The sequence below is a fragment of the Muntiacus reevesi genome, chromosome 6 (assembly GCF_963930625.1).
Source record: "Muntiacus reevesi chromosome 6, mMunRee1.1, whole genome shotgun sequence".
Taxonomy (NCBI): domain Eukaryota; kingdom Metazoa; phylum Chordata; class Mammalia; order Artiodactyla; family Cervidae; genus Muntiacus; species Muntiacus reevesi.
Genome location: NC_089254.1, coordinates 101165653 through 101188225, shown reverse-complemented (window position 1 = coordinate 101188225; position 22573 = coordinate 101165653). Strand labels below are relative to the sequence as shown.

Here is a 22573-nt window from a genome sequence, read left to right as displayed (position 1 = left end):
TGAAGGGAGTGGTATTTGCTAAGTGGGAAAAACAAGGGCAAACGGAGGTGGCTGACAGCATATGGAAACAGGAGGGAGGAGATGCCTTGGAAGGGAAGGGTTTGGTGTTGGTCAGTTTTGGTGGCTCCCCAAAGCCAAACCTAATAGAAGGACCTGAGCACAGGCAGTTTACTTGGGAAGTGAGCCCAGAACTGCATAGTGAGGACGTGGAGAGGAGGAAACCCGGAAGGACTCTGTTCCAGCAAGGAAGGGCCTCTTGCTGAGCTGTACCACTGTGGGCAGCTGGAGCCCGATTCCTGGGGTAACTCCGTGAGGGGCTCCAGAATGCACCTAGGATGGCTCTACCCCAGGGGACGCTTGCCCCGTATCAGTTTACCGCCGCTTCAGGGCTGGCCCTGGACACTTGCCCAAGTGAGAAGGTCTCCCAGGGCCCAGGGGAGTCCTCCAGGGCAGTTGCGGGATGGAGGTGGTCTGGGGCACACAGCGCACCTGCTACCTGGCTCTTGTCACTTGGAGAGGCCAGAAAGCACAGCAGAGGGACAGACACTCATGTTTTCTGTTCTCCTTGCATACCTGAGACTGGACATTTTTATCTGCATTCTCTTCATCTTCCAAAACAATCCTCCAAGGGATGTACTATTCTCTTTATACAAATGGGAAGACCGGTGTATAAATAATTTATCCAAGAGGAGCTGCTCTGAAGGGAAAAATGAACTCAGTTTTAGGCACACCAAATTTTCAAAGTCCTGGTAAACCTCAGAATACTCCCTTAGTAGTGGTGAACTCCCTAGTGAGGGCAGACCTAATAAACTGAGAGGTGTTTCCCAATTCATTTAGTCAAAGCTACAAGAACAAATTTAGTTTCTGAAAGGTCAACTGACCTTTTTGTCCAGAGAAATAATGTACTGAGTCATCTCAGGTTAACTCTCACTTTGATCTTCTTGGTCCTGTGGAATCCAGCCCCACCCTCACACCACTCAGGTTCTGCTCCTCCAGCCTCTATGGGCCTTCTCTCTGTTAAAATGCTCCCAGAGGGAAGGATGTGGGGAAGGGATAGTTTGGAAGTTTTGAATGGATGTGTCCACACTGCATATTTAAAATGGATGAACAGCTACTGTATGTCACAGAATTCTGCTCAATGTTATGTGGCGGCCTGGAGGGGCGGGAAGTTTGGCAGAGAATAGATACGTGTTCGCGGATACTTGAGTTATGTTCCCATCACTGCTCACCTGAAACTTAGCACGACACTGTTAATGGACTCTACCACAATACAATGCAAAATAAAAAGTTTAAAAAAAAAAGTGCTCACTTGCAACATTTCAGGTCTCAACTTAAATCTCAGGTCTCAGCTTCAATGTCACTCTCTCCTGTGGGCCTTTACTGTGACCCCATCTAAAGTAATTTTCTAGTTGCTGGATATCACATTACTGTGTTTTATTCATCTAATAATATTATTAATGACTGCGTTTTATCTGCTTGTCTACCTAACTATTTTCCTTCCCCTACTCAAGTATTAGATTCGTGAAAGCAGGGACCTTGTCTGTTGTGTTCCCTGCTGAATCCCCAGGCCTTCTACTACTCGGGGAACCTAACAAGTGGTTTTCATCTGAATGCATTATTTATGTATTTATTTATAGCTGCATAAGGTCTTAGTTGTGGCATGTAGGATCCACTCTACCAGCTCACTATTGGGGCTCAAGAGTGGCTTGTGGCCCTGCTGCATGTGGAATCTTAGCTCCCGGACCAGGGATCAAACCTGTGTTCCTTGTCTTGCAAGGCAGATTCTTAACCACTGGAATACCAAGGAAGTGCCTGAATGCATTTAGTTTTCTTTCTTTTTTCCCCCCACACGTTTCTTCGTTTGTTCTGACCAAGCTGAGTCTTTGCTTTCTTCTCCTGCAGCTCATTGAACCATGGCGACAACTCCTGCAGCTGCCTTTGAGGCCCTCATGGATGGAGTGACAAGCTGGGAGGTACCCAAAGACCCTGTCCCCAGTGAACTCCTTCTCACTGGAGAGGCTGCCTTCCCAGTGATGGTGAACGACAAAGGCCAGGTCCTCATCGCAGCCTCCTTCTATGGCCGAGGCCGTCTGGTGGTGGCGTCCCACGAGGGCTATCTGCTGGATGCCGGCCTGACCCCATTTCTTCTCAATGCGGTGCGCTGGCTCTCGCCCTCTGCTGGGGCGCCTGTTGGTGTGCACCCGTCCCTGGCACCCCTGGCAGACATCCTGGAGGGCTCCGGGGTGGAGGCACAGGTTCACCCAGAACCAGCAGAACCCCTGGAGGTTTACTGCCTCAGTGCCTACAATGACACCATGGCTGCAGAGCTGATCCAGTTTGTGAAACGTGGCGGGGGCTTGCTCATCGGGGGCCAGGCCTGGTACTGGGCCAGTCAGCACGGTAGTGACAAGGTGCTGTCCAGGTTCCCAGGGAACCAGGTGACCAGTGTGGCCGGAGTGTACTTCACTGACACCTATGGGGACAAAGGCTGCTTCAAGGTCTCCAAGAAGGTGCCCAAGATCCCTCTCCTAGTCAGGTGAGTGGTGTTTCCCTACCGGGAGTCTGATGCATGTTCAGAGTAAATCTGATCCTCCTCTTCATTCAGCTTCCGCTTTAATACACGTGATTTTCTACTGCTTTTCAGAACCATGACAAAGAAAGGAAGAGACAGCTGCAATGCAGTGAGGCCCAGGAAGGGCTGAGTTCTCACTTTTCCTGCTGTCTGTGGTCAGAGCAACAATCAGTCTGTTAGCAGTGCTTGTCTTATTCTTCAGTCTGTCTGGTGCCTGGGTTGGTGGCGGGGGCTTCCCGGGTGGCTCAGGCTGGAGCTATGCTAGGCCTGTTCAGCAGGAGAGCTGGGAGTCCAGACGGAGGGATGTCTGATGGGAACTGGAGCCTCAGAGAAGACACAGTGATGGCCAGAGGCACAGCTTGAGGGAGACAGGTACCTTGGCTCCTTCCTGCCTTCAGGTTTGGCTGGTGGGCTGAACTGGAGTGGGGAGAGAAGACAGGAGTCAAGATTTCCATGATCAGATACTTTTAAGGACAGGTATTTCCACTTAGGGAGCTGTACAGGACTAGGAAAGGAAAGATTAGAGGAGGTCAGAAGCTTTGGATATTTGTGGTTTTGTATAACTCGTTAAATCCGTGACTCACTGTGCATGGCCACAGGTAGCAGAAGCCTTGCTGTAGCGGATTGTTCTTGTAGTTTATTTCTCTCATGTGATGACGTCCAGGCAGATAATCAGGACTGTGGCATTAACTCCCTGCTTCACGATAACCCAGGTTCATTCATGCATATTCATTCATTCCCTCTCTTGCTGTTTCTCTCTCCCTCCCAATCTCCCTCTATCTCTGTCTCTCTTCCCCTTTACCATTTCCATCACCCACACCCCTCCCTATGATGATGCTTCACTTTCATCGTTATGACTACAAGATTGCTAGTTATTTTTGGCAATATAATTACACCTCGGCAAGAATAAGCTAGAATGAATATACCTGCTGCATATGTCTCTTTTAATGCAGATAGTAATATGTTTTCTGGGAGCTCTGACCAACAGACCTCTGTAATGTTTCAGTGACCAAAGTTAGCTCACCTGGCCAACTCTCGCTGCTAGAGGGCCGGAAGGGCTGAATATTTTTAAGTGGGAGCTGGCACCTCTGAAGAAGTCAAGATGCTGCTGTAAGGAAGGGCGTGTTGTTCAGTTGCTAAGTTGTGTCTGACTCTTTGCGACCCCATGGACTGCGGCACACATGGCTCCTCTGTCCTCCACAGTCTCCTGGAGTTTGCCCAGATTCATGTCTATTGAGTCAATGATGCTATCTAACCATCTCATCTTCTGCCACCCCCCTTGTCCTTTTGCCCTCAATCTTTCCCAGCATCAGGGTCTTTTCCAATGAGTTGACTCTTCGCATCAGGTGGCCAAAGAATTGAAGCTCAGCATCAGTCCTTCCAAGAAATATTCAGGGTTGACTTGTTTAGGAATGACTTGTTTGATCTTGACTGGAGATCAGGCCAGTCAAGGAAGGGCAGACATATATTTAGAAAGCAGCTAGCAGTGTCGTCAGCCCCAGGGCCGGGCACACTTAGACTTGGTTCCCTCTGGAAGGGTTGGGAGGTGAGGAGTTATTCAGAGAAGCAGGGTGGATCAGATTCATTCCAACTTCTCTTTAAGTCTTAGGGACAAACAGGTAAATCTCACCAACTAATTCCTCTTAATACTTCCAAAGGATTCCTATCCAGCAAACTAAACCTGTTTTTTTGTTTTTCTTCATCTACGCCTACATTTTTCATCTCTGCCACAGAATCAGAAGTATCTTTTGTTTTGTTTATGTTTTGAAAACATAAGCATAAGGTACCATTATCACATCTAAAAGAAGTAATAATTTCTTAATGTCATTTTCCATTTCCATAATTGTCTTATTTTTTCAGTTTTTTGAATTGATCTTTTATTAAAACCCAAATATTTTGATAGCCTTATATGACTTCTATGTCTCATATAATACTGAGTTTCCTTTCCAATTCTGTTTCTCTCTTGCTGTTTTTTTTTGGGGGGGTGGGTACTGCAGATATGTTTATTCTCTCTGGGTAGCAGCAGCAGCAGTAGCAGGAAATCTTCAAAGACTACTGATATACTAAAATTGAACAAAAGTGGCTCGTGGCCAAGTGAGCACACAGGCACAGTGCTACCAAGGTCAACAATATCATTGTTTACAGAACATAAGGTAAGAGGCTGTGAGAGAGTGGGGCAGGAAAGCCTGACAGACTCCATGTTGTCAGTTAACTTCCCCACACATAAATAGTGAAGTTATTTCACTCCATGTAAAGTTGGCCAAACGAGAAAAAATTTTATGTTTGCTTTTTTTTCCCCTCAAAGTTTAATGCACTTCCTAGAAATCAGTCAGGGCCCTTTGAGAGATGTATTCTTCCCAGCAACATTAAAATAATGTATTAACTGGTTGTTTCCAAGTGTCACAGTGTAGAGAAAGAGCCAAGATGGTGTGGTCAGGCTTTCCCACCCCTCGGTCTCTCACTCATGCCCAATGTTTTGTCTTTCTTTTTTTTTTTCTTTTTATTTATTTATTTATTTATTTTTATTAGTTGGAGGCTAATTACTTCACAACATTTCAGTGGGTTTTGTCATACATTGACATGAATCAGCCATAGAGTTACACGTATTCCCCATCCCGATCCCCCCTCCCACCTCCCTCTCCACCCGACTACTCTGGGTCCTCCCAATGCACCAGGCCCGAGCACTTGTCTCATGCATCCCACCTGGGCTGGTGATCTGTTTCACCACAGATAATATACATGCTGTTCTTTCGAAACATACCACCCTCACCTTCTCCCACAGAGTTCAAAAGTCTGTTCTGTACATCTGTGTCTCTTTTTCTGTTTTGCATATAGGGTTATTGCTACCATCTTTCTAAATTCCATATATATGTGTTAGTATGCTGTAATGTTCTTTATCTTTCTGGCTTACTTCACTCTGTATAATGGGCTCCAGTTTCATCCATCTCATTAGAACTGATTCAAATGAATTCTTTTTAACGGCTGAGTAATATTCCATGGTGTATATGTACCACAGCTTCCTTATCCATTCATCTGCTGATAGGCATCTAGGTTGCTTCCATGTCCTGGCTATTATAAACAGTGCTGCGAGGAACATTGGGGTGCACGTGTCTCTTTCAGATCTGGTTTCCTTAGTGTGTATGCCCAGGAGTGGGATTGCTGGGTCATATGGCAGTTCTATTTCCAGGTTTTTAAAGAAATCTCCACACTGTTTTCCATAGCGACTGTACTAGTTTGCATTCCCACCAACAGTGTAAGAGGGTTCCCTTTTCTCCACACCCTCTCCAGCATTTATTGCTTGTAGACTTTTGGATAGCAGCCATCCTGACTGGCGTGTAATGGTACCTCATTGTGGTTTTGATTTGCATTTCTCTGATAATGAGGGATGTTGAGCATCTTTTCATGTGTTTGTTAGCCATCTGTATGTCTTCTTTGGAGAAATGTCTGTTTAGTTCTTTGGCCCATTTTTTTATTGGGTCATTTATTTTTCTGGAATTGAGCTTCAGGAGTTGCTTGTATATTTTTGAGATTAATCCTTTGTCTGTTTCTTCATTTGCTATTATTTTCTCCCAATCTGAGGGCTGTCTTTTCACCTTACTTATAGTTTCCTTTGTAGTGCAGAAGCTTTTAAGTTTCATTAGGTCCCATTTGTTTATTTTTGCTTTTATTTCCAATATTCTGGGAGGTGGGTCATAGAGGATCTTGCTGTGATTTCTGTCGGAGAGTGTTTTGCCTATGTTCTCCTCTAGGAGTTTTATAGTTTCTGGTCTTGCATTTAGATCTTTAATCCATTTTGAGTTTATTTTTGTGTATGGTGTTAGAAAGTGTTCTAGTTTCATTCTTTTACAAGTGGTTGACCAGTTTTCCCAGCACCACTTGTTAAAGAGGTTGTCTTTTTTCCATTGTATATCCTTGCCTCCTTTGTCAAAGATAAGGTGTCCATAGGTTCGTGGATTTATCTCTAGGCTTTCTATTCTGTTCCATTGATCTATATTTCTGTCTTTGTGCCAGTACCATACTGTCTTGATGACTGTGGCTTTGTAGTAGAGTCTGAAGTCAGGCAGGTTGATTCCTCCAGTTCCATTCTTCTTTCTCAAGATTACTATGGCTATTCGAGGTTTTTTGTATTTCCATACAAATTGTGAAATTATTTGTTCTAGTTCTGTGAAAAATACCGTTGGTACCTTGATAGGGATTGCATTGAATCTATAGATTGCTTTGGGTAGAATAGCTATTTTGACAATATTGATTCTTCCAATCCATGAACACGGTATGTTTCTCCATCTGTTTGTGTCCTCTTTGATTTCTTTCATCAGTGTTTTATAGTTTTCTATGTATAGGTCTTTTGTTTCTTTAGGCAGAGATACTCCTAAGTATTTTATTCTTTTTGTTGCAATGGTGAATGGTACTGTTTCCTTAATTTCTCTTTCTGTTTTTTCATTGTTAGTATATAGGAGTGCAAGGGATTTCTGTGTGTTAATTTCATATCCTGCAACTTTACTATATTCATTGATTAGCTCTAGTAACTTTCTGGAAGAGTCTTTAGGGTTTTCTATGTAGAGGATCATGTCATCTGCAAACAGCGAGAGTTTCACTTCTTCTTTTCCTATCTGGATTCCTTTTACTTCTTTTTCTGCTCTGATTGCTGTGGCCAAAACTTCCAACACTATGTTGAATAGTAGTGGTGAGAGTGGGCACCCTTGTCTTGTTCCTGATTTCAGGGGAAATGCTTTCAATTTTTGACCATTGAGGGTGATGCTTGCTGTGGGTTTGTCATATATAGCTTTTATTATGTTGAGGTATGTTCCTTCTATTCCTGCTTTCTGGAGAGTTTTAATCATAAATGAGTGTTGAATTTTGTCAAAGGCTTTCTCTGCATCTATTGAGATAATCATATGGTTTTTATTTTTCAATTTGTTAATGTGTATTACATTGATTGATTTGCAGATATTAAAGAATCCTTGCATTCCTGGGATAAAGCCCACTTGGTCATGGTGTATGATTTTTTTAATATATTGTTGGATTCTGTTTGCTAGAATTTTGTTAAGGATTTTTGCATCCATGTTCACCAGTCATATTGGCCTGTAGTTTTCCTTTTTTGTGGCATCTTTGTCTGGTTTTGGAATTAGGGTGATGGTGGCCTCATAGAATGAGTTTGGAAGTTTACCTTCTTCTGCAATTTTCTGGAAGAGTAAGATAGGTGTTAGCTCTTCTCTAAATTTTTGGTAGAATTCAGCTGTGAAGCCATCTGGTCTTGGGCTTTTGTTTGCTGGAAGATTTTTGATTACAGTTTCGATTTCCTTGCTTGTGATGGGTCTGTTAAGATCTTCTATTTCTTCCTGGTTCTGTTTTGGAAAGTTATACTTTTCTAAGAATTTGTCCATTTCATCCAAGTTGTCCATTTTATTGGCATAGAGCTGCTGGTAGTAGTCTCTTATGATCCTTTGTATTTCAGTGTTGTCTGTTGTGATCTCTCCATTTTCATTTCTAATTTTGTTAATTTGGTTCTTCTCTCTTTGTTTCTTAATGAGTCTTGCTAATGGTTTGTCAATTTTGTTTATTTTTTCAAAAAACCAGCTTTTAGCTTTGTTGATTTTTGCTATGGTCTCTTTAGTTTCTTTTGCATTTATTTCTGCCCTAAATTTTAAGATTTCTTTCCTTCTGCTAACCCTGGAGTTCTTCATTTCTTCCTTCTCTAATTGCTTTAGGTGTAGAGTTAGGCTATTTATTTGGCTTTTTTCTTGTTTCTTGATGTAAGCCTGTAGTGCTATGAACCGTCCCCTTAGCACTGCTTTTACAGTGTCGCATAGGTTTTGGGTTGTTGTGTTTTCATTTTCATTCATTTCTATACATATTTTGATTTCTTTTTTGATTTCGTCTATGATTTGTTGGTTATTCAGAAGCGTGTTATTTAGCCTCCATATGTTTGAATTTTTAACAATTCTTTTCCTGTAATTGAGATCTGATCTTACTGCACTGTGGTCAGAAAAGATGACTGGAATGATTTCAATTTTTCTGAATTTTCCAAGACCAGATTTATGGCCCAGGATGTGATCTATTCTGGAGAAGGTTCTTTGTGCACTTGAGAAAAAGGTGAAGTTGATTATTTTGGGGTGAAATGTCCCATAGATATCAATTAGGTCTAGCTGGTCCATTGTGTCATTTAAGGTTTGTGTTTCCTTGTTAATTTTCTGTTTAGTTGATCTATCCATATTTGTGAGTGGGGTATTAAAGTCTCCCACTATTATTGTGTTACTATTAATTTCCTCTTTCATACTCGTTAGCGTTTGCCGTACATATTGCGGTGCTCCTATGTTGGGTGCATATATATTTATAATTGTTATATCTTCTTCTTGGATTGATCCTTTGATCATTATGTAGTGTTCTTCTTTGTCTCTTTTCACATCCTTTATTTGAAAGTCTATTTTATCTGATATGAGTATTGTGACTCCTGCTTTCTTTTGGTCTCCGTTTGTGTGAAATATTTTTTTCCAGCCCTTCACTTTTAGTCTGTATGTGTCTCTTGTTTTGAGGTGGGTCTCTTGTAGACAGCATATATAGGGGTCTTGTTTTTGTTTCCATTCAGCCAATCTTTGTCTTTTGGTTGGGGCACTCAACCCATTTACATTTAAGGTAATTATTGATAGGTGTGGTCCCGTTGCCATTTACTTTGTTGTTTTGGGTTCACGTTTATACAACCTTTCTGCATTTCCTGTCTAGAGAAGATCCTTTAGCATTTGTTGAAGAGCTGGTTTGGTGGTGCTGAATTCTCTCAGCTTTTGTTTGTCTGTAAAGCTTTTGAATTCTCCTTCATATCTGAATGAGATCCTTGCTGGGTACAGTAATCTAGGTTGTAGGTTATTCTCTTTCATTACTTTCAGTATGTCCTGCCATTCCCTTCTGGCCTGGAGGGTTTCTATTGATAGATCAGCTGTTATCCTTATGGGAATCCCCTTGTGTGTTATATGTTCTTTCTCCTTGCTGCTTTTAGTATTTGTTCTTTGTGTTTGATCTTTGTTAATTTGATTAATATGTGTCTTGGGGTGTTTCACCTTGGGTTTATCCTGTTGGGGACTCTCTGGGTTTCTTGGACTTGGGTGGCTATTTCCTTCCCCATTTTAGGGAAGTGTTCAGCTATTATCTCCTTGAGTATTTTCTCATGGCCTTTCTTTTTGTCTTCTTCTTCTGGGACTCCTATAATTCGAATGTTGGGGCCTTTCACATTGTCCCAGAGGTCCCTGAGGTTGTCCTCATTTCTTTTGATCCTTTTTTCTTTATTCCTCTCTGCTTCATTTATTTTCACCATTTTATCTTCTACCTCACTTATCCTATCTTCTGTCTCCGTTATTCTACTCTTTGTTCCCTCCAAAGTGTTTTTTATCTCATTCATTGCATTATTCATTTTTAATTGACTCTTTTTTAATTTCTTCTAGCTCTTTATTAAACATTTCTTGCATCTTTTCAATCTTTGTCTCCAGGCTATTTATCTGTAACTCCATTTTGTTTTCAAGATTTTGGATCATTTTCATTATCATTATTCAAAATTCTTTTTCAGGTAGATTCCCTATCTCCTCCTCTTTTGTTTGACTTGGTGGGCATTTTTCATGTTCCTTTACCTGTTGGGTATTTCTCTGCCTTTTCATCTTGTTTAGATTGTTGTGTCTGGAGTGGGCTTTCTGTATTCTGGAGGTCTGTGGTTCCTTTTTATTGTGGAGGTTTTACCCAGTGGGTGGGGTTAGACGATTGGCTTGTCAAGGTTTCCTGGTTAGGGAAGCTTGCGTCGGTGCTCTGGTGCGTGGAACTTGATTTCTTCTCTTTGGAGAGCAATGGAGTGCCCAGTAATGAGTTTTGAGATGGGTCTGTGTTTTAGGTGTGACCTTGTGCAGCCTGTATGTTGACGTTCAGGGCTATGTTCCTGCGTTGCTGGAGAATTTGCATGGTATATCTTGCTCTAAAACTTATTGGCTCTTGGGTGGTGGTTGGTTTCAGTGTAGGTATGGAGGCTTTTGGACGGTCACTTATTACTTAAAGTTTCATGTAGTCAGGAGTTTTCTGGTGTTTTCAGGTTTTGGGCTTAAGTCTCCTGCCTCTGGATTTCAGTTTTATTCTTCCTGTAGTCTCAGGACTTCTCCAACTATACAGCACTGATAGTAAAACTTCTAGGTTAATGGCGAAAAGATTCTCCCCTGTTAGGGAAACCCATAGAGGTTCACAGAGTTACATGAAGAAGAGGAGAGGGAGGAGGGAGATAGAGATGAGCAGGAGGAGAAAAAGGGGGACTCAAGAGGAGAGAAACTGATCTACGCAGTTGTCTGTTCCCAGAGTGTTCTCCGTAGCCCAGACACCCACAAAGATTCACAGAATTGAATTGGGAAGAGAAGGGGAAAGGAGGAAATAGAGGTGTTCTGAGGTAGGAAACAGAGAGTCAAGATTGGGAGAGAATAATCAACACAGTCCTGAATAAAAATGGGAACTGAATATTGGATTCTTAAATGTTCACAATTTTTATCATATACTGAAAAACAAAAATTAAAAATCTAGAGTAGAGGTTAGACTCTTAAAAATACTGTATTAAAAACAAAAACCAAAACACACAGAAAAAATTTTAGAAATATATATGAGGTTCGGTTTAAAAATAGGGCTTCTTTTTTTTTTTTTTGGTAAGGTTATAGTGTATTGAAAATGAAAATTAAGGAGTAGTAGAGGAGTACTTGAGGACTTTAAAAGAAATAAGAGAAAAAGAAAAATAGAAAATAGAAGAGAAAAAGGAAGAAAAAAGAAGAAAAAAAAAGAAAGAAAAAAATTTTTCCCTAATTAAAAAAATCTGAGAAAATGAAAATTAAGGAGTAATGGGGGAGTAATAGGGAATTTTAAAGGAAAATAAAAGAGAAAAAAGAAAAAAGAAAAATTAAAAATTTTTTTTTCTTACTTAAAAAAGAAAATAAAAATATATCTAGGAATTTCTCTGGAGCTGTTGAGGTCAGTTAGGGTTCGGCTCAGTTTCAGATAGCTTCTCATTCCAGCTTTCACTTCTGGATATCTACAGGCCCTTCTGGTGTAGTCAGTGTTTTTTACAGGTATTTTAATCTGTTGCACTGGTCCCTTCTGAAGCGGTTCCCTTTGTTTATTTGGCTCCTGTTTGGCGGTCTCTTCAGGGCCTCATTTCCGCCCTGACACAGGCGAGCGGAGGTGGACTCTTATTCAGGTAGCTAGTTCCGTCGCGCTGCGGGGAGGGGCTGGCGCTGCAGGGAGGGGCTGGCGCTGCTCAGGCTCCTGGCTGCTCTATATGGAGCGCGCCCGCGCTGCGCGCGGTTCCAGCCCTCGGGTGTTCCACAAAAGCTCGGAAGAGAAAGCTGCGCCTGCTCTTTGTGCCTTCCCCGTCAGAGCCGTCCAGGCAGCCAGGGGCTTGATGCTTGACGGGCGCACTCTCCCCGGGTGCGCGCGCCCACTCCCTTCCGCGGTCCCAGTCTCAGTTTCCGCCGGCGCCAGCCCGGTGCGTGCGCCCTCTGCCCTCCGCATCCCCAGCCCCAGTCCCCGCCCGCGCCGGTCGGGTGCCTGCGCCCTGTGTCTCGCCGCGACCCTCCCGGCGGATGTCGACCATCCAGAATCTCGGTCCCTTTGTTCTGCGAACGGCTGGCAGTGTGTTTGGGCCGGTTAATTTTCTCTCTCTCTTTTGCTCTCCCACAGTTCAAGTTGGCAACTCATGAAAGCTCCCTCCGATTGTCCTCAGGACACTCAGGCCCAGACCCTATCCCAAGCAATGCCGCCGGCTCCTCTCCGTTCCACCCCCACTTGCTGGTGGTGGATGCGGGCGTCTGGGGTACTTTTCTGCTGGGAGTTGCTTTTAGGCTCGTAATCTGTGGGTTTTATTTATTGTTTCCCTCCCAGTCAGGTTGCTCTCCGAGATTCAAACACTTCCCCCAGGCCTGCCAGTGAAAGGGCTTCCCGGTGTCTGGAAACGTCCTCTATTAAGACTCCCTTCCCCGGACAGATCTCCGTCCTTAGCTCTTTTGTCTCACTTTTTATCTTTTATATTTTGTCCTACCTCCTTTCGAAGACAATAGGCTGCTTTTCTGGGCGCCTGATGACCTCAGCTAGTGATCAGAAGTTGTTTTGTGAAGTTTACTCCATTCAGTTATTCTTTTGATGAATTTGTAGGAGAGAAAGTGGTCTCCCCATCCTATTCCTCCGCCATCTTCTCTCTTGCTGTTTTTTTCTTAAGGAAACTAGGTACTTTGTCCTGAATAGTTTCCTCATAGTATAGAATGTGTTTCCTTCAAAACAGTCTGTGTTTTGCTGACTGAATCCCTGTGGTGAAGTTGAATAAATTACTTTGTTCCCTATATATCTTATAAATTAGAAGTTTGACCTAGATTCTATGTCAGAGATTGGGAAACTATGGCATGTGAGTCAGCCCCCTGTGTGTGTTTAGTTCAGTTCAGTCAATCAATTGTGTCCAACTCTTTGCTACCCCATGGGCTGCAGCCACACTAGGCGTCCCTGTCCATCACCAACTCCTGGAGCTTGCTCAGACTCATGTCCATAGAGTCAGTGATGCCATCCAACCACCTCATCCTCTGTCATCCCCTTCTCCCGCCTTCAATCTTTCCCAACATCAGGGTCTTTTCCAATGAGTCAGTTCTTCACATCAGGTAGCCAAAGTATTGGAGTTTCAGCTTCAACATCAGTCCTTCTAATGAATATTCAGGACTGATTTTCTTTAGGATGGACTGGTTGGATCTCCATGCAGTTCAAGGGACTCTCAAGAGTCTTCTTCAACACCACAGTTCAAAAGCAGCAATTTTTTGGCAGTCAACTTTCTTTTTCTCAGTACCAAGTAGTAAATGCAGTCATCACATTTAATTGACACTTTTTAAAAAGAGCACGTGCTAAGTCACGTCAGTCATGTTTGGCTCTTTGTGATCCTGTGAACTATAGCCCGCCAGGCTCCTCTGTCCATGGGATTCTGGTAAGAATACTGGAGTGGGTCACCATGCCCTCCTGCAGGCATGGAAGGATCTTGACCCAAGGATTGAACCCCTATCTCCTATGTATCCTGCATTGGCAGGTGGGTTCTTTACCACTAGCACCACCTGGGAAGCCCTTTAAAAAGAGTGTATAAATCTTCAAGTGTAGTATGAAGAGTTTACTTGTAACACATTCCTAGATCAGAGCTAGCATGTGGAGAGGGGGATTTGATGTTCTATACTGCCTTCCTTACAGAAATGTTACTCTGAAGAATAGATCTATTTTTTAACTTCATTCATTTCTATGTTCAGTAATAGGTATACCTCGGAGATACTGTGAGTTCAGTTCCAGACCACTGCAATAAAGCGAGTCACACAAGTAACTCAAATCTCCAGTGTTACTCGTGAGAGTGAGAAAATTGGTGCGAAGTGTGTAACCTCTGTACCCAGATTTCTGGATTCAGTGAGCTGGTCACAGCGGTTCCCCATCTGACTGCAGCCCCTCTGCTCCTTTTCTAGGTGTGGGGAGGACCTCAGACAGGATCAGCAGCAGCTCCTGAAAGGGATCTCGGAGCTCGACATCGGGACCAAGGGACTCCCCTCACAGCTGCTGGTGCACGGGGCCCTGGCCTTCCCCCTGGGCTTAGATGCCTCTCTGCGCTGCTTCCTGGCAGCTGCCCGCTATGGCCAGGGCCGTGTGGTCCTGGCTGCCCATGAGGGCATACTCTCTGCTCCCAGTATGGGAACCTTTTTACTCAATGCTGTGCGCTGGCTGGCCAAAGACCAGACGGGCAAAGTTGGGGTGAATACCAGTCTAGAAAAACTGCACGCCCTGCTGTCGGAGCACGAACTGGAGTGCAGTCTTGAGCCCCATCTGACGAGTGACGTGTGCGTCTACTGCTGTACCGCTTACAGCGACAGGGAGGCTAAGCAGCTGCAGGAGTTTGTGGCCGAGGGTGGGGGCTTGCTCATTGGGGGCCATGCCTGGTGGTGGGCCTCCCAGAACCCCAGACGCTCCGCGTTGGCTGATTTCCCCGGTAACGTCATACTCAACAGCTTTGGCCTCAGCATCCTAGCTTGGACCATGGACCCGGGCTGTTTCCCAGTCCCTTCCGCCGACAGCCTGAACTACCACTTCCGCAAGGCGCTGTCTGAATTCCAGGCTACCTTGAACCTCAAGGGTGGAAACTTGGAGAAGAACTGGCTGGCGAAACTGAAAGTGGATGGAGCCGGCTTCTTCCAGATTCCCGCAGAGGGGGTCCCTGCCTATGCCTCCCTGCACCGGCTCCTGAGGGAGTGGCTGCGTCTTTCAAAGTTCCCAGCTGTGAGCCGGGAGAACCCGGTGGCCGGCGACTCCTGTGAGGCGGTGGTGCTCTGCCTGGCCACGGAGCTGGCGCGCTCTGGCACTGACTGCTCCGAGCTGGCACAGGCGCTTGGAGTCTGGTCCTGTGGCTCCGACCTGTACCTATCAGAACACACAGTGGAGATTGATGCATGCAACCCAGGTAGGCCACCAGGGACCGGGGCGGGGCAGGCAGGGGGATCGTGGACTCCGTGGGGTCTTGCAGGGGCTGAAGGTTCGGTGGGCCAGTTCCTTCCTCCATCAGACACTTTCAGGGAGATGGGACTGGGGTTCTGCTCAGGGCCTAGATGGGTTTCAGACAGGAAGCATGGATGAGCTGAGGAGTGCAGGGCAGGGCTGCACATCTAGGAGGCGCTGGGAGACACCAAGTGGGAGAAGAACTCAGCCTCTGCTGTGCCTTTTGTCAGGCGGCGGTGATGCCTGGGTGAGTATGGGGCTGTACCTCCCAAGTGGACAGTTTACAGAAGTCTCCGTGTGTGAAGCTGCAGCTTGCGCCGGCCTGAAGGTAAGGCTTGGACCCCCGCCACTGCCTCACGCTTTCTTTCTCATCCAGCTCACCGCTTTTCTACCAGAATGCAGGAAGGCATCGTCCTGCCCACATTACAGATGAAGCAGTTAAGTTTCTGGGTGCCTAAGGGAGTGACTCCCTGGGGAAGGGAATGGCTACCCACTCCCAGTAGCCTGGCCTGGAAAAATCCCATGGACACAGAGGAGCCTGGCGGGCTGCAGTCCATGGGGTCGCAGAGAGGTGGACACAACTGAGCGCTTGTGTCGAGCTCCTCACATCAGACCCAGTCCTCTAAGACAAGCCCTCAGCACTCCACCTTCCGATGGGAATGTGGGGGAAAGGACACCTGACATATTCTGAGCCTCAGGCATTTCCCCGCATGGCCTTTCTGGGTTTTACGGCTTTACCTTCATCTCTAAAGGATGTGCATAACCCCGTCGCTCACAAAAATAGACCATGATGCCAAATTAAAATTGCTCCTGCCTCAATTCTGAGGGTCACTTCCTACCACGTTAGGGTCTCTTGGGGGTCAGTCTCCCCTCTCGCACTCACTTGCAGTAACCCTGAGGAAAGTGGTCCCAAGACCTCCAGACGATATGCTCTCAATCTGTCTGAGCAGGAAGGGAAGCCGGGATGAGCCCTCATCCCGCATCCCACTGTGTCTGAACGGGCCTCCTGTCTGTGCACGGAGGGCGGCCAAGGATTCCCTCCTTATTCCCGGCATCAGAACCACCTCAGGGGCTTGATCCCTGGTGTAGGAGCCCAGGTTCTGTCTAGTACAGAGGCACCGTGAGACACTAGTCAGTATCAGCCTCAGGGTTATGTCTGGTCTGCCTGATGGTGGTCCACTGTGCTGGTGGTGGTGGTGGTTTAGTTGCTAAGTCGTGTCTGACTTTTGCAATCCCATAGACTGTAGCCTGCTAGGCTCCTCTGTCCATGGGATTTTCCAGGCAACAATACTAGAGTGGTTTGCCATTTCCTTCTCCAGGGGATCTTCCCAACCCAGGGATTGAACCCGGGTCTCCTGCCCTGCAAGCAGTTTCTTTACCAACTGAACTACCAGGGAAGTCAGTCCACTGTTTAAATCCCTAGAAATATGATTCTATGTACCGTTCAGTGCATATGACTTTTAGAGTGCTACCATCTCATGGTCTGCATACAGCACTTACAGAAAGGGGAGGCTGGAGTTTGCTCAGTACTTTCCATTACACAGCCCCACACACAACCCCACACCCACGGCCCAGGGAACCAGCTCCGCCCACGCATGGTGCAATTGCCTTTCCAGTTACAGATTGGCTGCCACACCGACAACTTGATGAGTGCCAGCAAGCTGTTTCGAGCCCCTGTGGTGACTCACCAGTGCTATGTGGACAGGACCAAGCAGTCCATCTCCAGCCTCTGGGGCGGCCTTCTCTATGTCATCGTGCCCACGGGCTGTAACCTGGGGCCCGTGTCCATCACCATCAAGAGGGCTGTGCCTGCCCCGTATTACAAGCTGGGTGAGTGGACTGCACGTGGCGGGGAGCAGGAGAGCGGGGGATGCTGTGTAGTTAGGGGCTGGTTGCCAAGGAGCAGAGGCGAAAGGATTGGTGGACAGAAGGAGAAGGGACTGCTGGAGATGGCAGTGGGGCAGGAATGAGAACTCCCTGTGTCCGTGGAGACTTCCGGGCAGAACAGAGGGGAGCGTCTGGGGGCCCAGCCTTCTCTGAGCAGCATGGAGACGTGCATAGGAATCGTTCCATATTTCGGTGTCCTCCTCCTGGGGTTGCAGTTATGTTTTTCAGCTCAAGGGAGGTGGAGGAAGTGGGTGACAGGTTCCATGATGTTTATTCCCAGGTGAGACATCCCTGGAGGCGTGGAGGAGCTGTGTTCAGGAGAGCCCGGCTCCCTGGGGAGAACTGGCGACAGACAACATCATCTTGACGGTGCCGACTGCGGACCTCCGGGCCCTGGAGGACCCAGAGCCCTTGCTCCGCCTCTGGGACAAGATGATGGAGGCTATAGCCAGGCTGGCGGCCCAGCCCTTCCCTTTCCGCCGTCCAGAGAGGATTGTTGCTGATGTGCAGATCTCAGCCGGTAGGTGCTCCAGAGGGATGCTCCTAGGGGGTGGACACCATTTCTGTACTATTTTGCATTTCTTTGAGCCTGTCATTTTCTTTCTTTCATTCTTTCTTCCTTCCTTTCTGTAGTGTCCTTGTCTGGTTTTGATATCAGAGTGATGACAGCTTCCTAGAATGGCTTTGGGTGGATTCTGTCTGCTTCGGTCTTTTCGGAGAGTTTGAGAAGGATCGGTATAAATTCTACTGTGTTTGTTGTTGGGTAGAATTCTTCAGTGAAGCCATCCAGTCCTGGACTTTTTGTTTGTACAGAGGTATTTTTCTATATATCGATTCTGTTTCACTTCTAGTGAGTGGTCTGTTCAAATTATCTGTTTCTTTTTGATGCAGTTTGCATAGGCTGTGTGTTTCTAGAAACTCGTCCAAGAAACTCATCCATTTCTTCTTGTCCAGTTTGTTGGCATGTAACTGTTCATAGTATTCTCTTAGGATTTTTTATATCTCTGTGATATTTCTCCTCTTTCATTTGTTACTTTGTTGACTTGGGTCCACTTGCTTTTCTTGTGAGCCTGGCCAGAGTTTGTTTGACTGTCCTTGCGAAAAAACCAGCTCTTGGCTTTATTGATCTTTTCCATTGTGTTTTAACTCTCTATTTTAGTTATTTTCTGCCTGGTCCTTGTTATTTCTTCCCTTCTGCTGACTTTTATTTTGCCTTTTCAAATATCCAATATGTGTAAGGCAGAATTTTACCGGTAAAGTGAGAGGAGAAAAATACATTGAAGACATGGAGATGAAATGATGTTTACATGCAAAAAAGGTAAATACTGTTCACCTACAGGGTGAGAGTTCATAGAAGGGTGGAACAGTCTTAGAAAAACTGGTACTAGGACTTCAAGACGCTGGTGAGGGTTGTTTCAAGGAGAGGTTAAAACCTCTGAGATATCTCCTTCAACCATAATTCAGATTGGCAATGAGAAGAGGGGGTAAAAAGATTTATACTAAGTATTTAGGTTTAGAGAAAAGAAGAACACCTCTTGTTTAAAAAAAGGGGGGGGAATGCAAAAAATTCCTTTGGCCCTATTTTGTAATCTTTGAACAAAGGGCAAGATTTTCATTGTTAAAAATCATGAATTTGGACAACAGTGGTTTCTACAAGAGAAGGAATAACACTGCCTGGCCTCAAGGATCTCAGATTCAGACACAAGACCTAATGTTGCAGACTGGCACGCAAAGGAAACTCACATGAAAGGAACCACTGATTTGTAATGAGAATGGCTATGTAAAGAATTAATATTCTTTGGGGCCAGAGAAAGCGGGAGGCGTAACTCCGGAGTGGAAGCCTGGGAAGGAGGCTGGGCACTCTTTGGACCAAGCTTTCTAAGTCAGCAGGGAGATTCTGGAATTATCGGGTGCAGGCAGGATGGTGAGGAAATGTTACCCAGTGGAGAGGAACGGAGGGAGATGGGTTTGGGTGGACCCTCCCCCGTGCCTCATTCTCCCTTTGCGTTCCCAGGCTGGATGCACGCAGGCTACCCCATCATGTGCCACCTGGAGTCCGTGCCGGAGCTCATCAATGAGATGGTCATGAGAAGCCAAGGGCTCTGGGGCCCCGTGCACGAGCTGGGGCACAACCAGCAGCGGAAGGAGTGGGAGTTCCCCCCGCACACCACCGAGGCCACCTGCAACCTGTGGTCGGTCTATGTGCACGAGATGGTCCTGGGCATCCCCAGGGCTCAGGCCCACCCAGCTCTGAGCCCTCCAGAACGGGAGAATAGGATCAAAACACACCTGGAAAACGGAGCCCCTCTGCGCAGCTGGGAAGTGTGGACAGCTCTGGAAACATATCTGCAGGTACTGAGCAGAAATTCAGGGAGATTGGGGCCCCCAGTCCCTCCATCATGGGGCATCCCAAATTCCTGGAGCTCGCCAAGTCCCTTCTACCCCCACCAGCCTGCCCACCACCTCCCCTGGCTGCATGCTGGTGCCTCTCAGGTCAAATATCTCTAAAATGCAGATAATGACACCTCCCCCACTCACCTCCTGCACTTTTGTATATGTAAGAGAAAATGACAGCTATTATGAGAAAAAAATAACTAGAGAGACATACAGTCTGTGGGTATATTGGTCAAGAGCAGACGCTCTGAGTAAGACACCCCTGAAACTGAGTCATGTCTCTCCCACTCACTGGCTTGTCCTTTGTCCCCTAATGAGTGCCTCGGAAATGGTGATTGTCTTGCTTTGCTTTCCCTCAGCAAGTGAGTGTTGCATCCCTTCATAGTGTTAGGGGCAACTGCATCACAAGAAGACCTCTCAGGAGGTAACTCTGTCCCCGAAATTGTCAGGTTTCCACCACCCACTTGAAGCCAAAGTGTCTTCAAAATGAGTAAGTAAATAACCAACCCGACAGAAGAACACCAAAGCCTCGAAGTGAGTTGATTTCCTGTGAAATAAATTCTCCGAAATCCCTTTCCCCTCTCCCATACTGCTTTGAAGTTCACTATTTTCAAGCTGTGGAAGCCACTCCCCAGCCAGATCTCCTGTTCTGTCTACCATGACCCTCTAAATAATGGTCATGGCTCACATTTCACAGCCACACTGAGTTGGAGTCTAAGCATCCTGACCAACATCACACATTTAAATGATGGGCCCAGAACCTGCGGTCAGGAGTCAGTGACAAGCCCGGGCTTTTGCACTTCCAGACTCTCGCTTTGATTTTTCTTTTTTCATTCATTTTCTGAAGATCTGAGTGAGAGACAGCCCCAGTCAGTGAGATAACTGCGCTGCATCAGATCTGGAGTCTTCCAGAGCCAAGCTGAGGGTTGCAGGGAAGCAGAACCCACAGAGTAGTTGCTGCTGAAGTGTCAGGCAAAGTCCTTATTCCCGCTACCGGCTGACCCACTCACCACGAGTCTCATTCTGCAACAGCTCTGGGGAGACCTCTCGTCCTGAAGTCCAAGACTTGGTCTCAGGACAGATGGGCACCTTCTGTTTTCCCGACCTGCGGGAGGTCTTCTCCCCTCTCCCCGTCTTTTCTCCTGCTGCTGCCTTAGCACAGATCCTCAGCATCCTCCTCTCTGCTCCGAAAGCCTCTTAAGTTTTTCCCCCATCTTGCTTCAACCACCTTCAATCCACCTTCCATACCAACTCCAAAATAATCTGAATATTCCATGTTTAAGTCCCTCAAGTGTGCTCCTTCACATTCAGAAGAAAGGGGGAACACTTAGATGGGTTTTGCAGGTCCTTCATCATCAGACTTTCACCAACACCTCCAGCTCCCAGTTTCCTTGATTATCCTGCAGTTTACGGAGCTGCTCCCCTCTGGGAACGCATCTGCCAATTCCGCTTCTGTGCCTCCCCATGCTTCCCCTCCTGCGACTGAACATCTTGTCTGTTTCCTGTCATGTCACCTGTCTGAGCTCGGCTCTCCTGACATCTGGACAAGCCCACTTCTTTTGTGATTCGTTCGCTTACACGTCTGTCTCTCCGGTTGACCAGGGACCTCCGGAAGGACAAGAGCCCTCAATCATTTTTGCCTAGCGCAGTACCTGACACACTGCAGATGTTTCATAATGTTATATGTGTAATAATATGTTCAATGTGGTGATAAGTTAACAGAGATGAGCAGGAGGACTCACAAGGCCACATCAGTGAGGACACAGCCATGAGATCACAGGGAAGCTGATCGAAGTGCACCTGTCCTTGCGGTTTCATACCCCAGACTCAGAGGATTCTCCTCCACAAAAAGGGGAGATCTTGGAAGCCCCAAGATCGCTGCTAGCTCTAAATTTCTATGAAAAGTGAAAGTGAAGTCGTTCAGTCATGTCTGACTCTTTGCGATCCCATGGACTGTAGTTCACCAGGCTCCTCCATCCATGGGATTTCCCAGACAAGAATACTGGAGTGGGTTGCCATTTCCTTCTCCAGGGGATCTTCCCAACCCAGGGGTCAAACTCGGGTCTCCCACATTGAGGGCAGACTCTTTACCATCTGAGCCACCAGGGAATCAAAACTTTCTATAATGTTAGCAAATGAGAGTTTCCCACCCATGGCATTCAGGTAGGTTCTTCCCTATGAATTACGAATCACTTGTGTGTCAAACCGCTTGTGACATACCTGCTTCTTTCTTGTTTTGCTCCACAGGCAGTGTCCTATAGAGAAAAACAGTAGCCTTGAAAATAGTCACAGGTCTGAGATGGCTGAAAAAAAATAAAAAACAAAGATTTTATTATGTCTGAAAAATATTGTAAGTTCCCACATTTGGGGACTGATTTCCATCTCAGTCAAGCTCAAACCTATCTGATGCCTAAATCAAGAAAACACTTAGGAACTGAGAATACTGTGTTTTTTTTTTAATTAAAGAAATTACAGATAATGGAGATAACTGTCATTTGTTGAGGATTTACCTCTTTTCAGCAATTAGGTTCCTTGTGTAGCCCCCTACTAGATTCAAAGAGTACAGGGTTTGTGACCAAGAAGTGGAATGAGCCAACATGATCACATGGTCATGTTTATGATCAGAAGTAAGATCGGGAGACAGGGCGGTGCTGGTGGTAAAGAACCCATTGCCAATGCGGGAGATGTAAGAGAGGCGAGTCTGATCCCTGGGTTCAGGAAGATCCCCTGGAGAAGGCTATGGCAACCCACTCCAGTATTCTTGCCTGGAAAATCCCATGGACAGGGGAGGCTGGTGGGCTACAGTCCATGGGATGGCAAGAAGTTGGACACAACTGAAGCGACTTAGCACACACACAGAAATCACAGGACACGAGATACACTCGTGAACATGTGTGCTGCAGTCTTTCACAGACTTATACCTCATTCTGCCCCTCCCTCCTTCTCCAGCTCCAGGAGGCCTTTGGGTGGGAGCCGTTCACCCAGCTCTTTGCTGAGTACCAGACCCTCTCTGACATCCCCAGTGACAACCCTGGCAAGATGAACCTGTGGGTGAGGAAGTTCTCTGAGAAGGTGCAGAAGAATCTGGCTCCGTTCTTCAAGGCCTGGGGCTGGCCTGTCGAGAAGGAGGTGGCTTCCAGCCTGGCCTGTCTGCCTGAGTGGGAAGGAAACCCCATGAGGGCGTACATCTAGACTGAGATGTAAACAGCGGGC

General features: G+C 46.1%; 1 protein-coding gene across 1 annotated transcript; it reads left to right on the top strand.

The window, feature by feature from the left end:
- Positions 1-1913: 1913 nt before the first annotated feature.
- LOC136170955 (TRPM8 channel-associated factor 2) lies at positions 1914-22552 on the top strand. Its single transcript, XM_065939627.1, has 7 exons — positions 1914-2536; positions 14059-15044; positions 15310-15407; positions 16696-16909; positions 17247-17486; positions 18981-19318; positions 22310-22552. Exons 1-7 carry the CDS (start codon positions 1914-1916, stop codon positions 22550-22552), a joined length of 2742 nt encoding a protein of 913 aa, XP_065795699.1.
- The last annotated feature ends 21 nt before the right edge of the window (positions 22553-22573 follow it).

Coding starts and splice junctions, on each gene's coding strand:
- LOC136170955 (XM_065939627.1), top strand. CDS start 1,914: ATGGCGACAACTCCTGCAGCTGCCTTTGAGGCCCTCATGGATGGAGTG. Junction 2,537..14,058: donor AAGATCCCTCTCCTAGTCAG/GTGAGTGGTGTT, acceptor CTCCTTTTCTAG/GTGTGGGGAGGACCTCAGAC. Junction 17,487..18,980: donor TGATGTGCAGATCTCAGCCG/GTAGGTGCTCCA, acceptor TTGCGTTCCCAG/GCTGGATGCACGCAGGCTAC.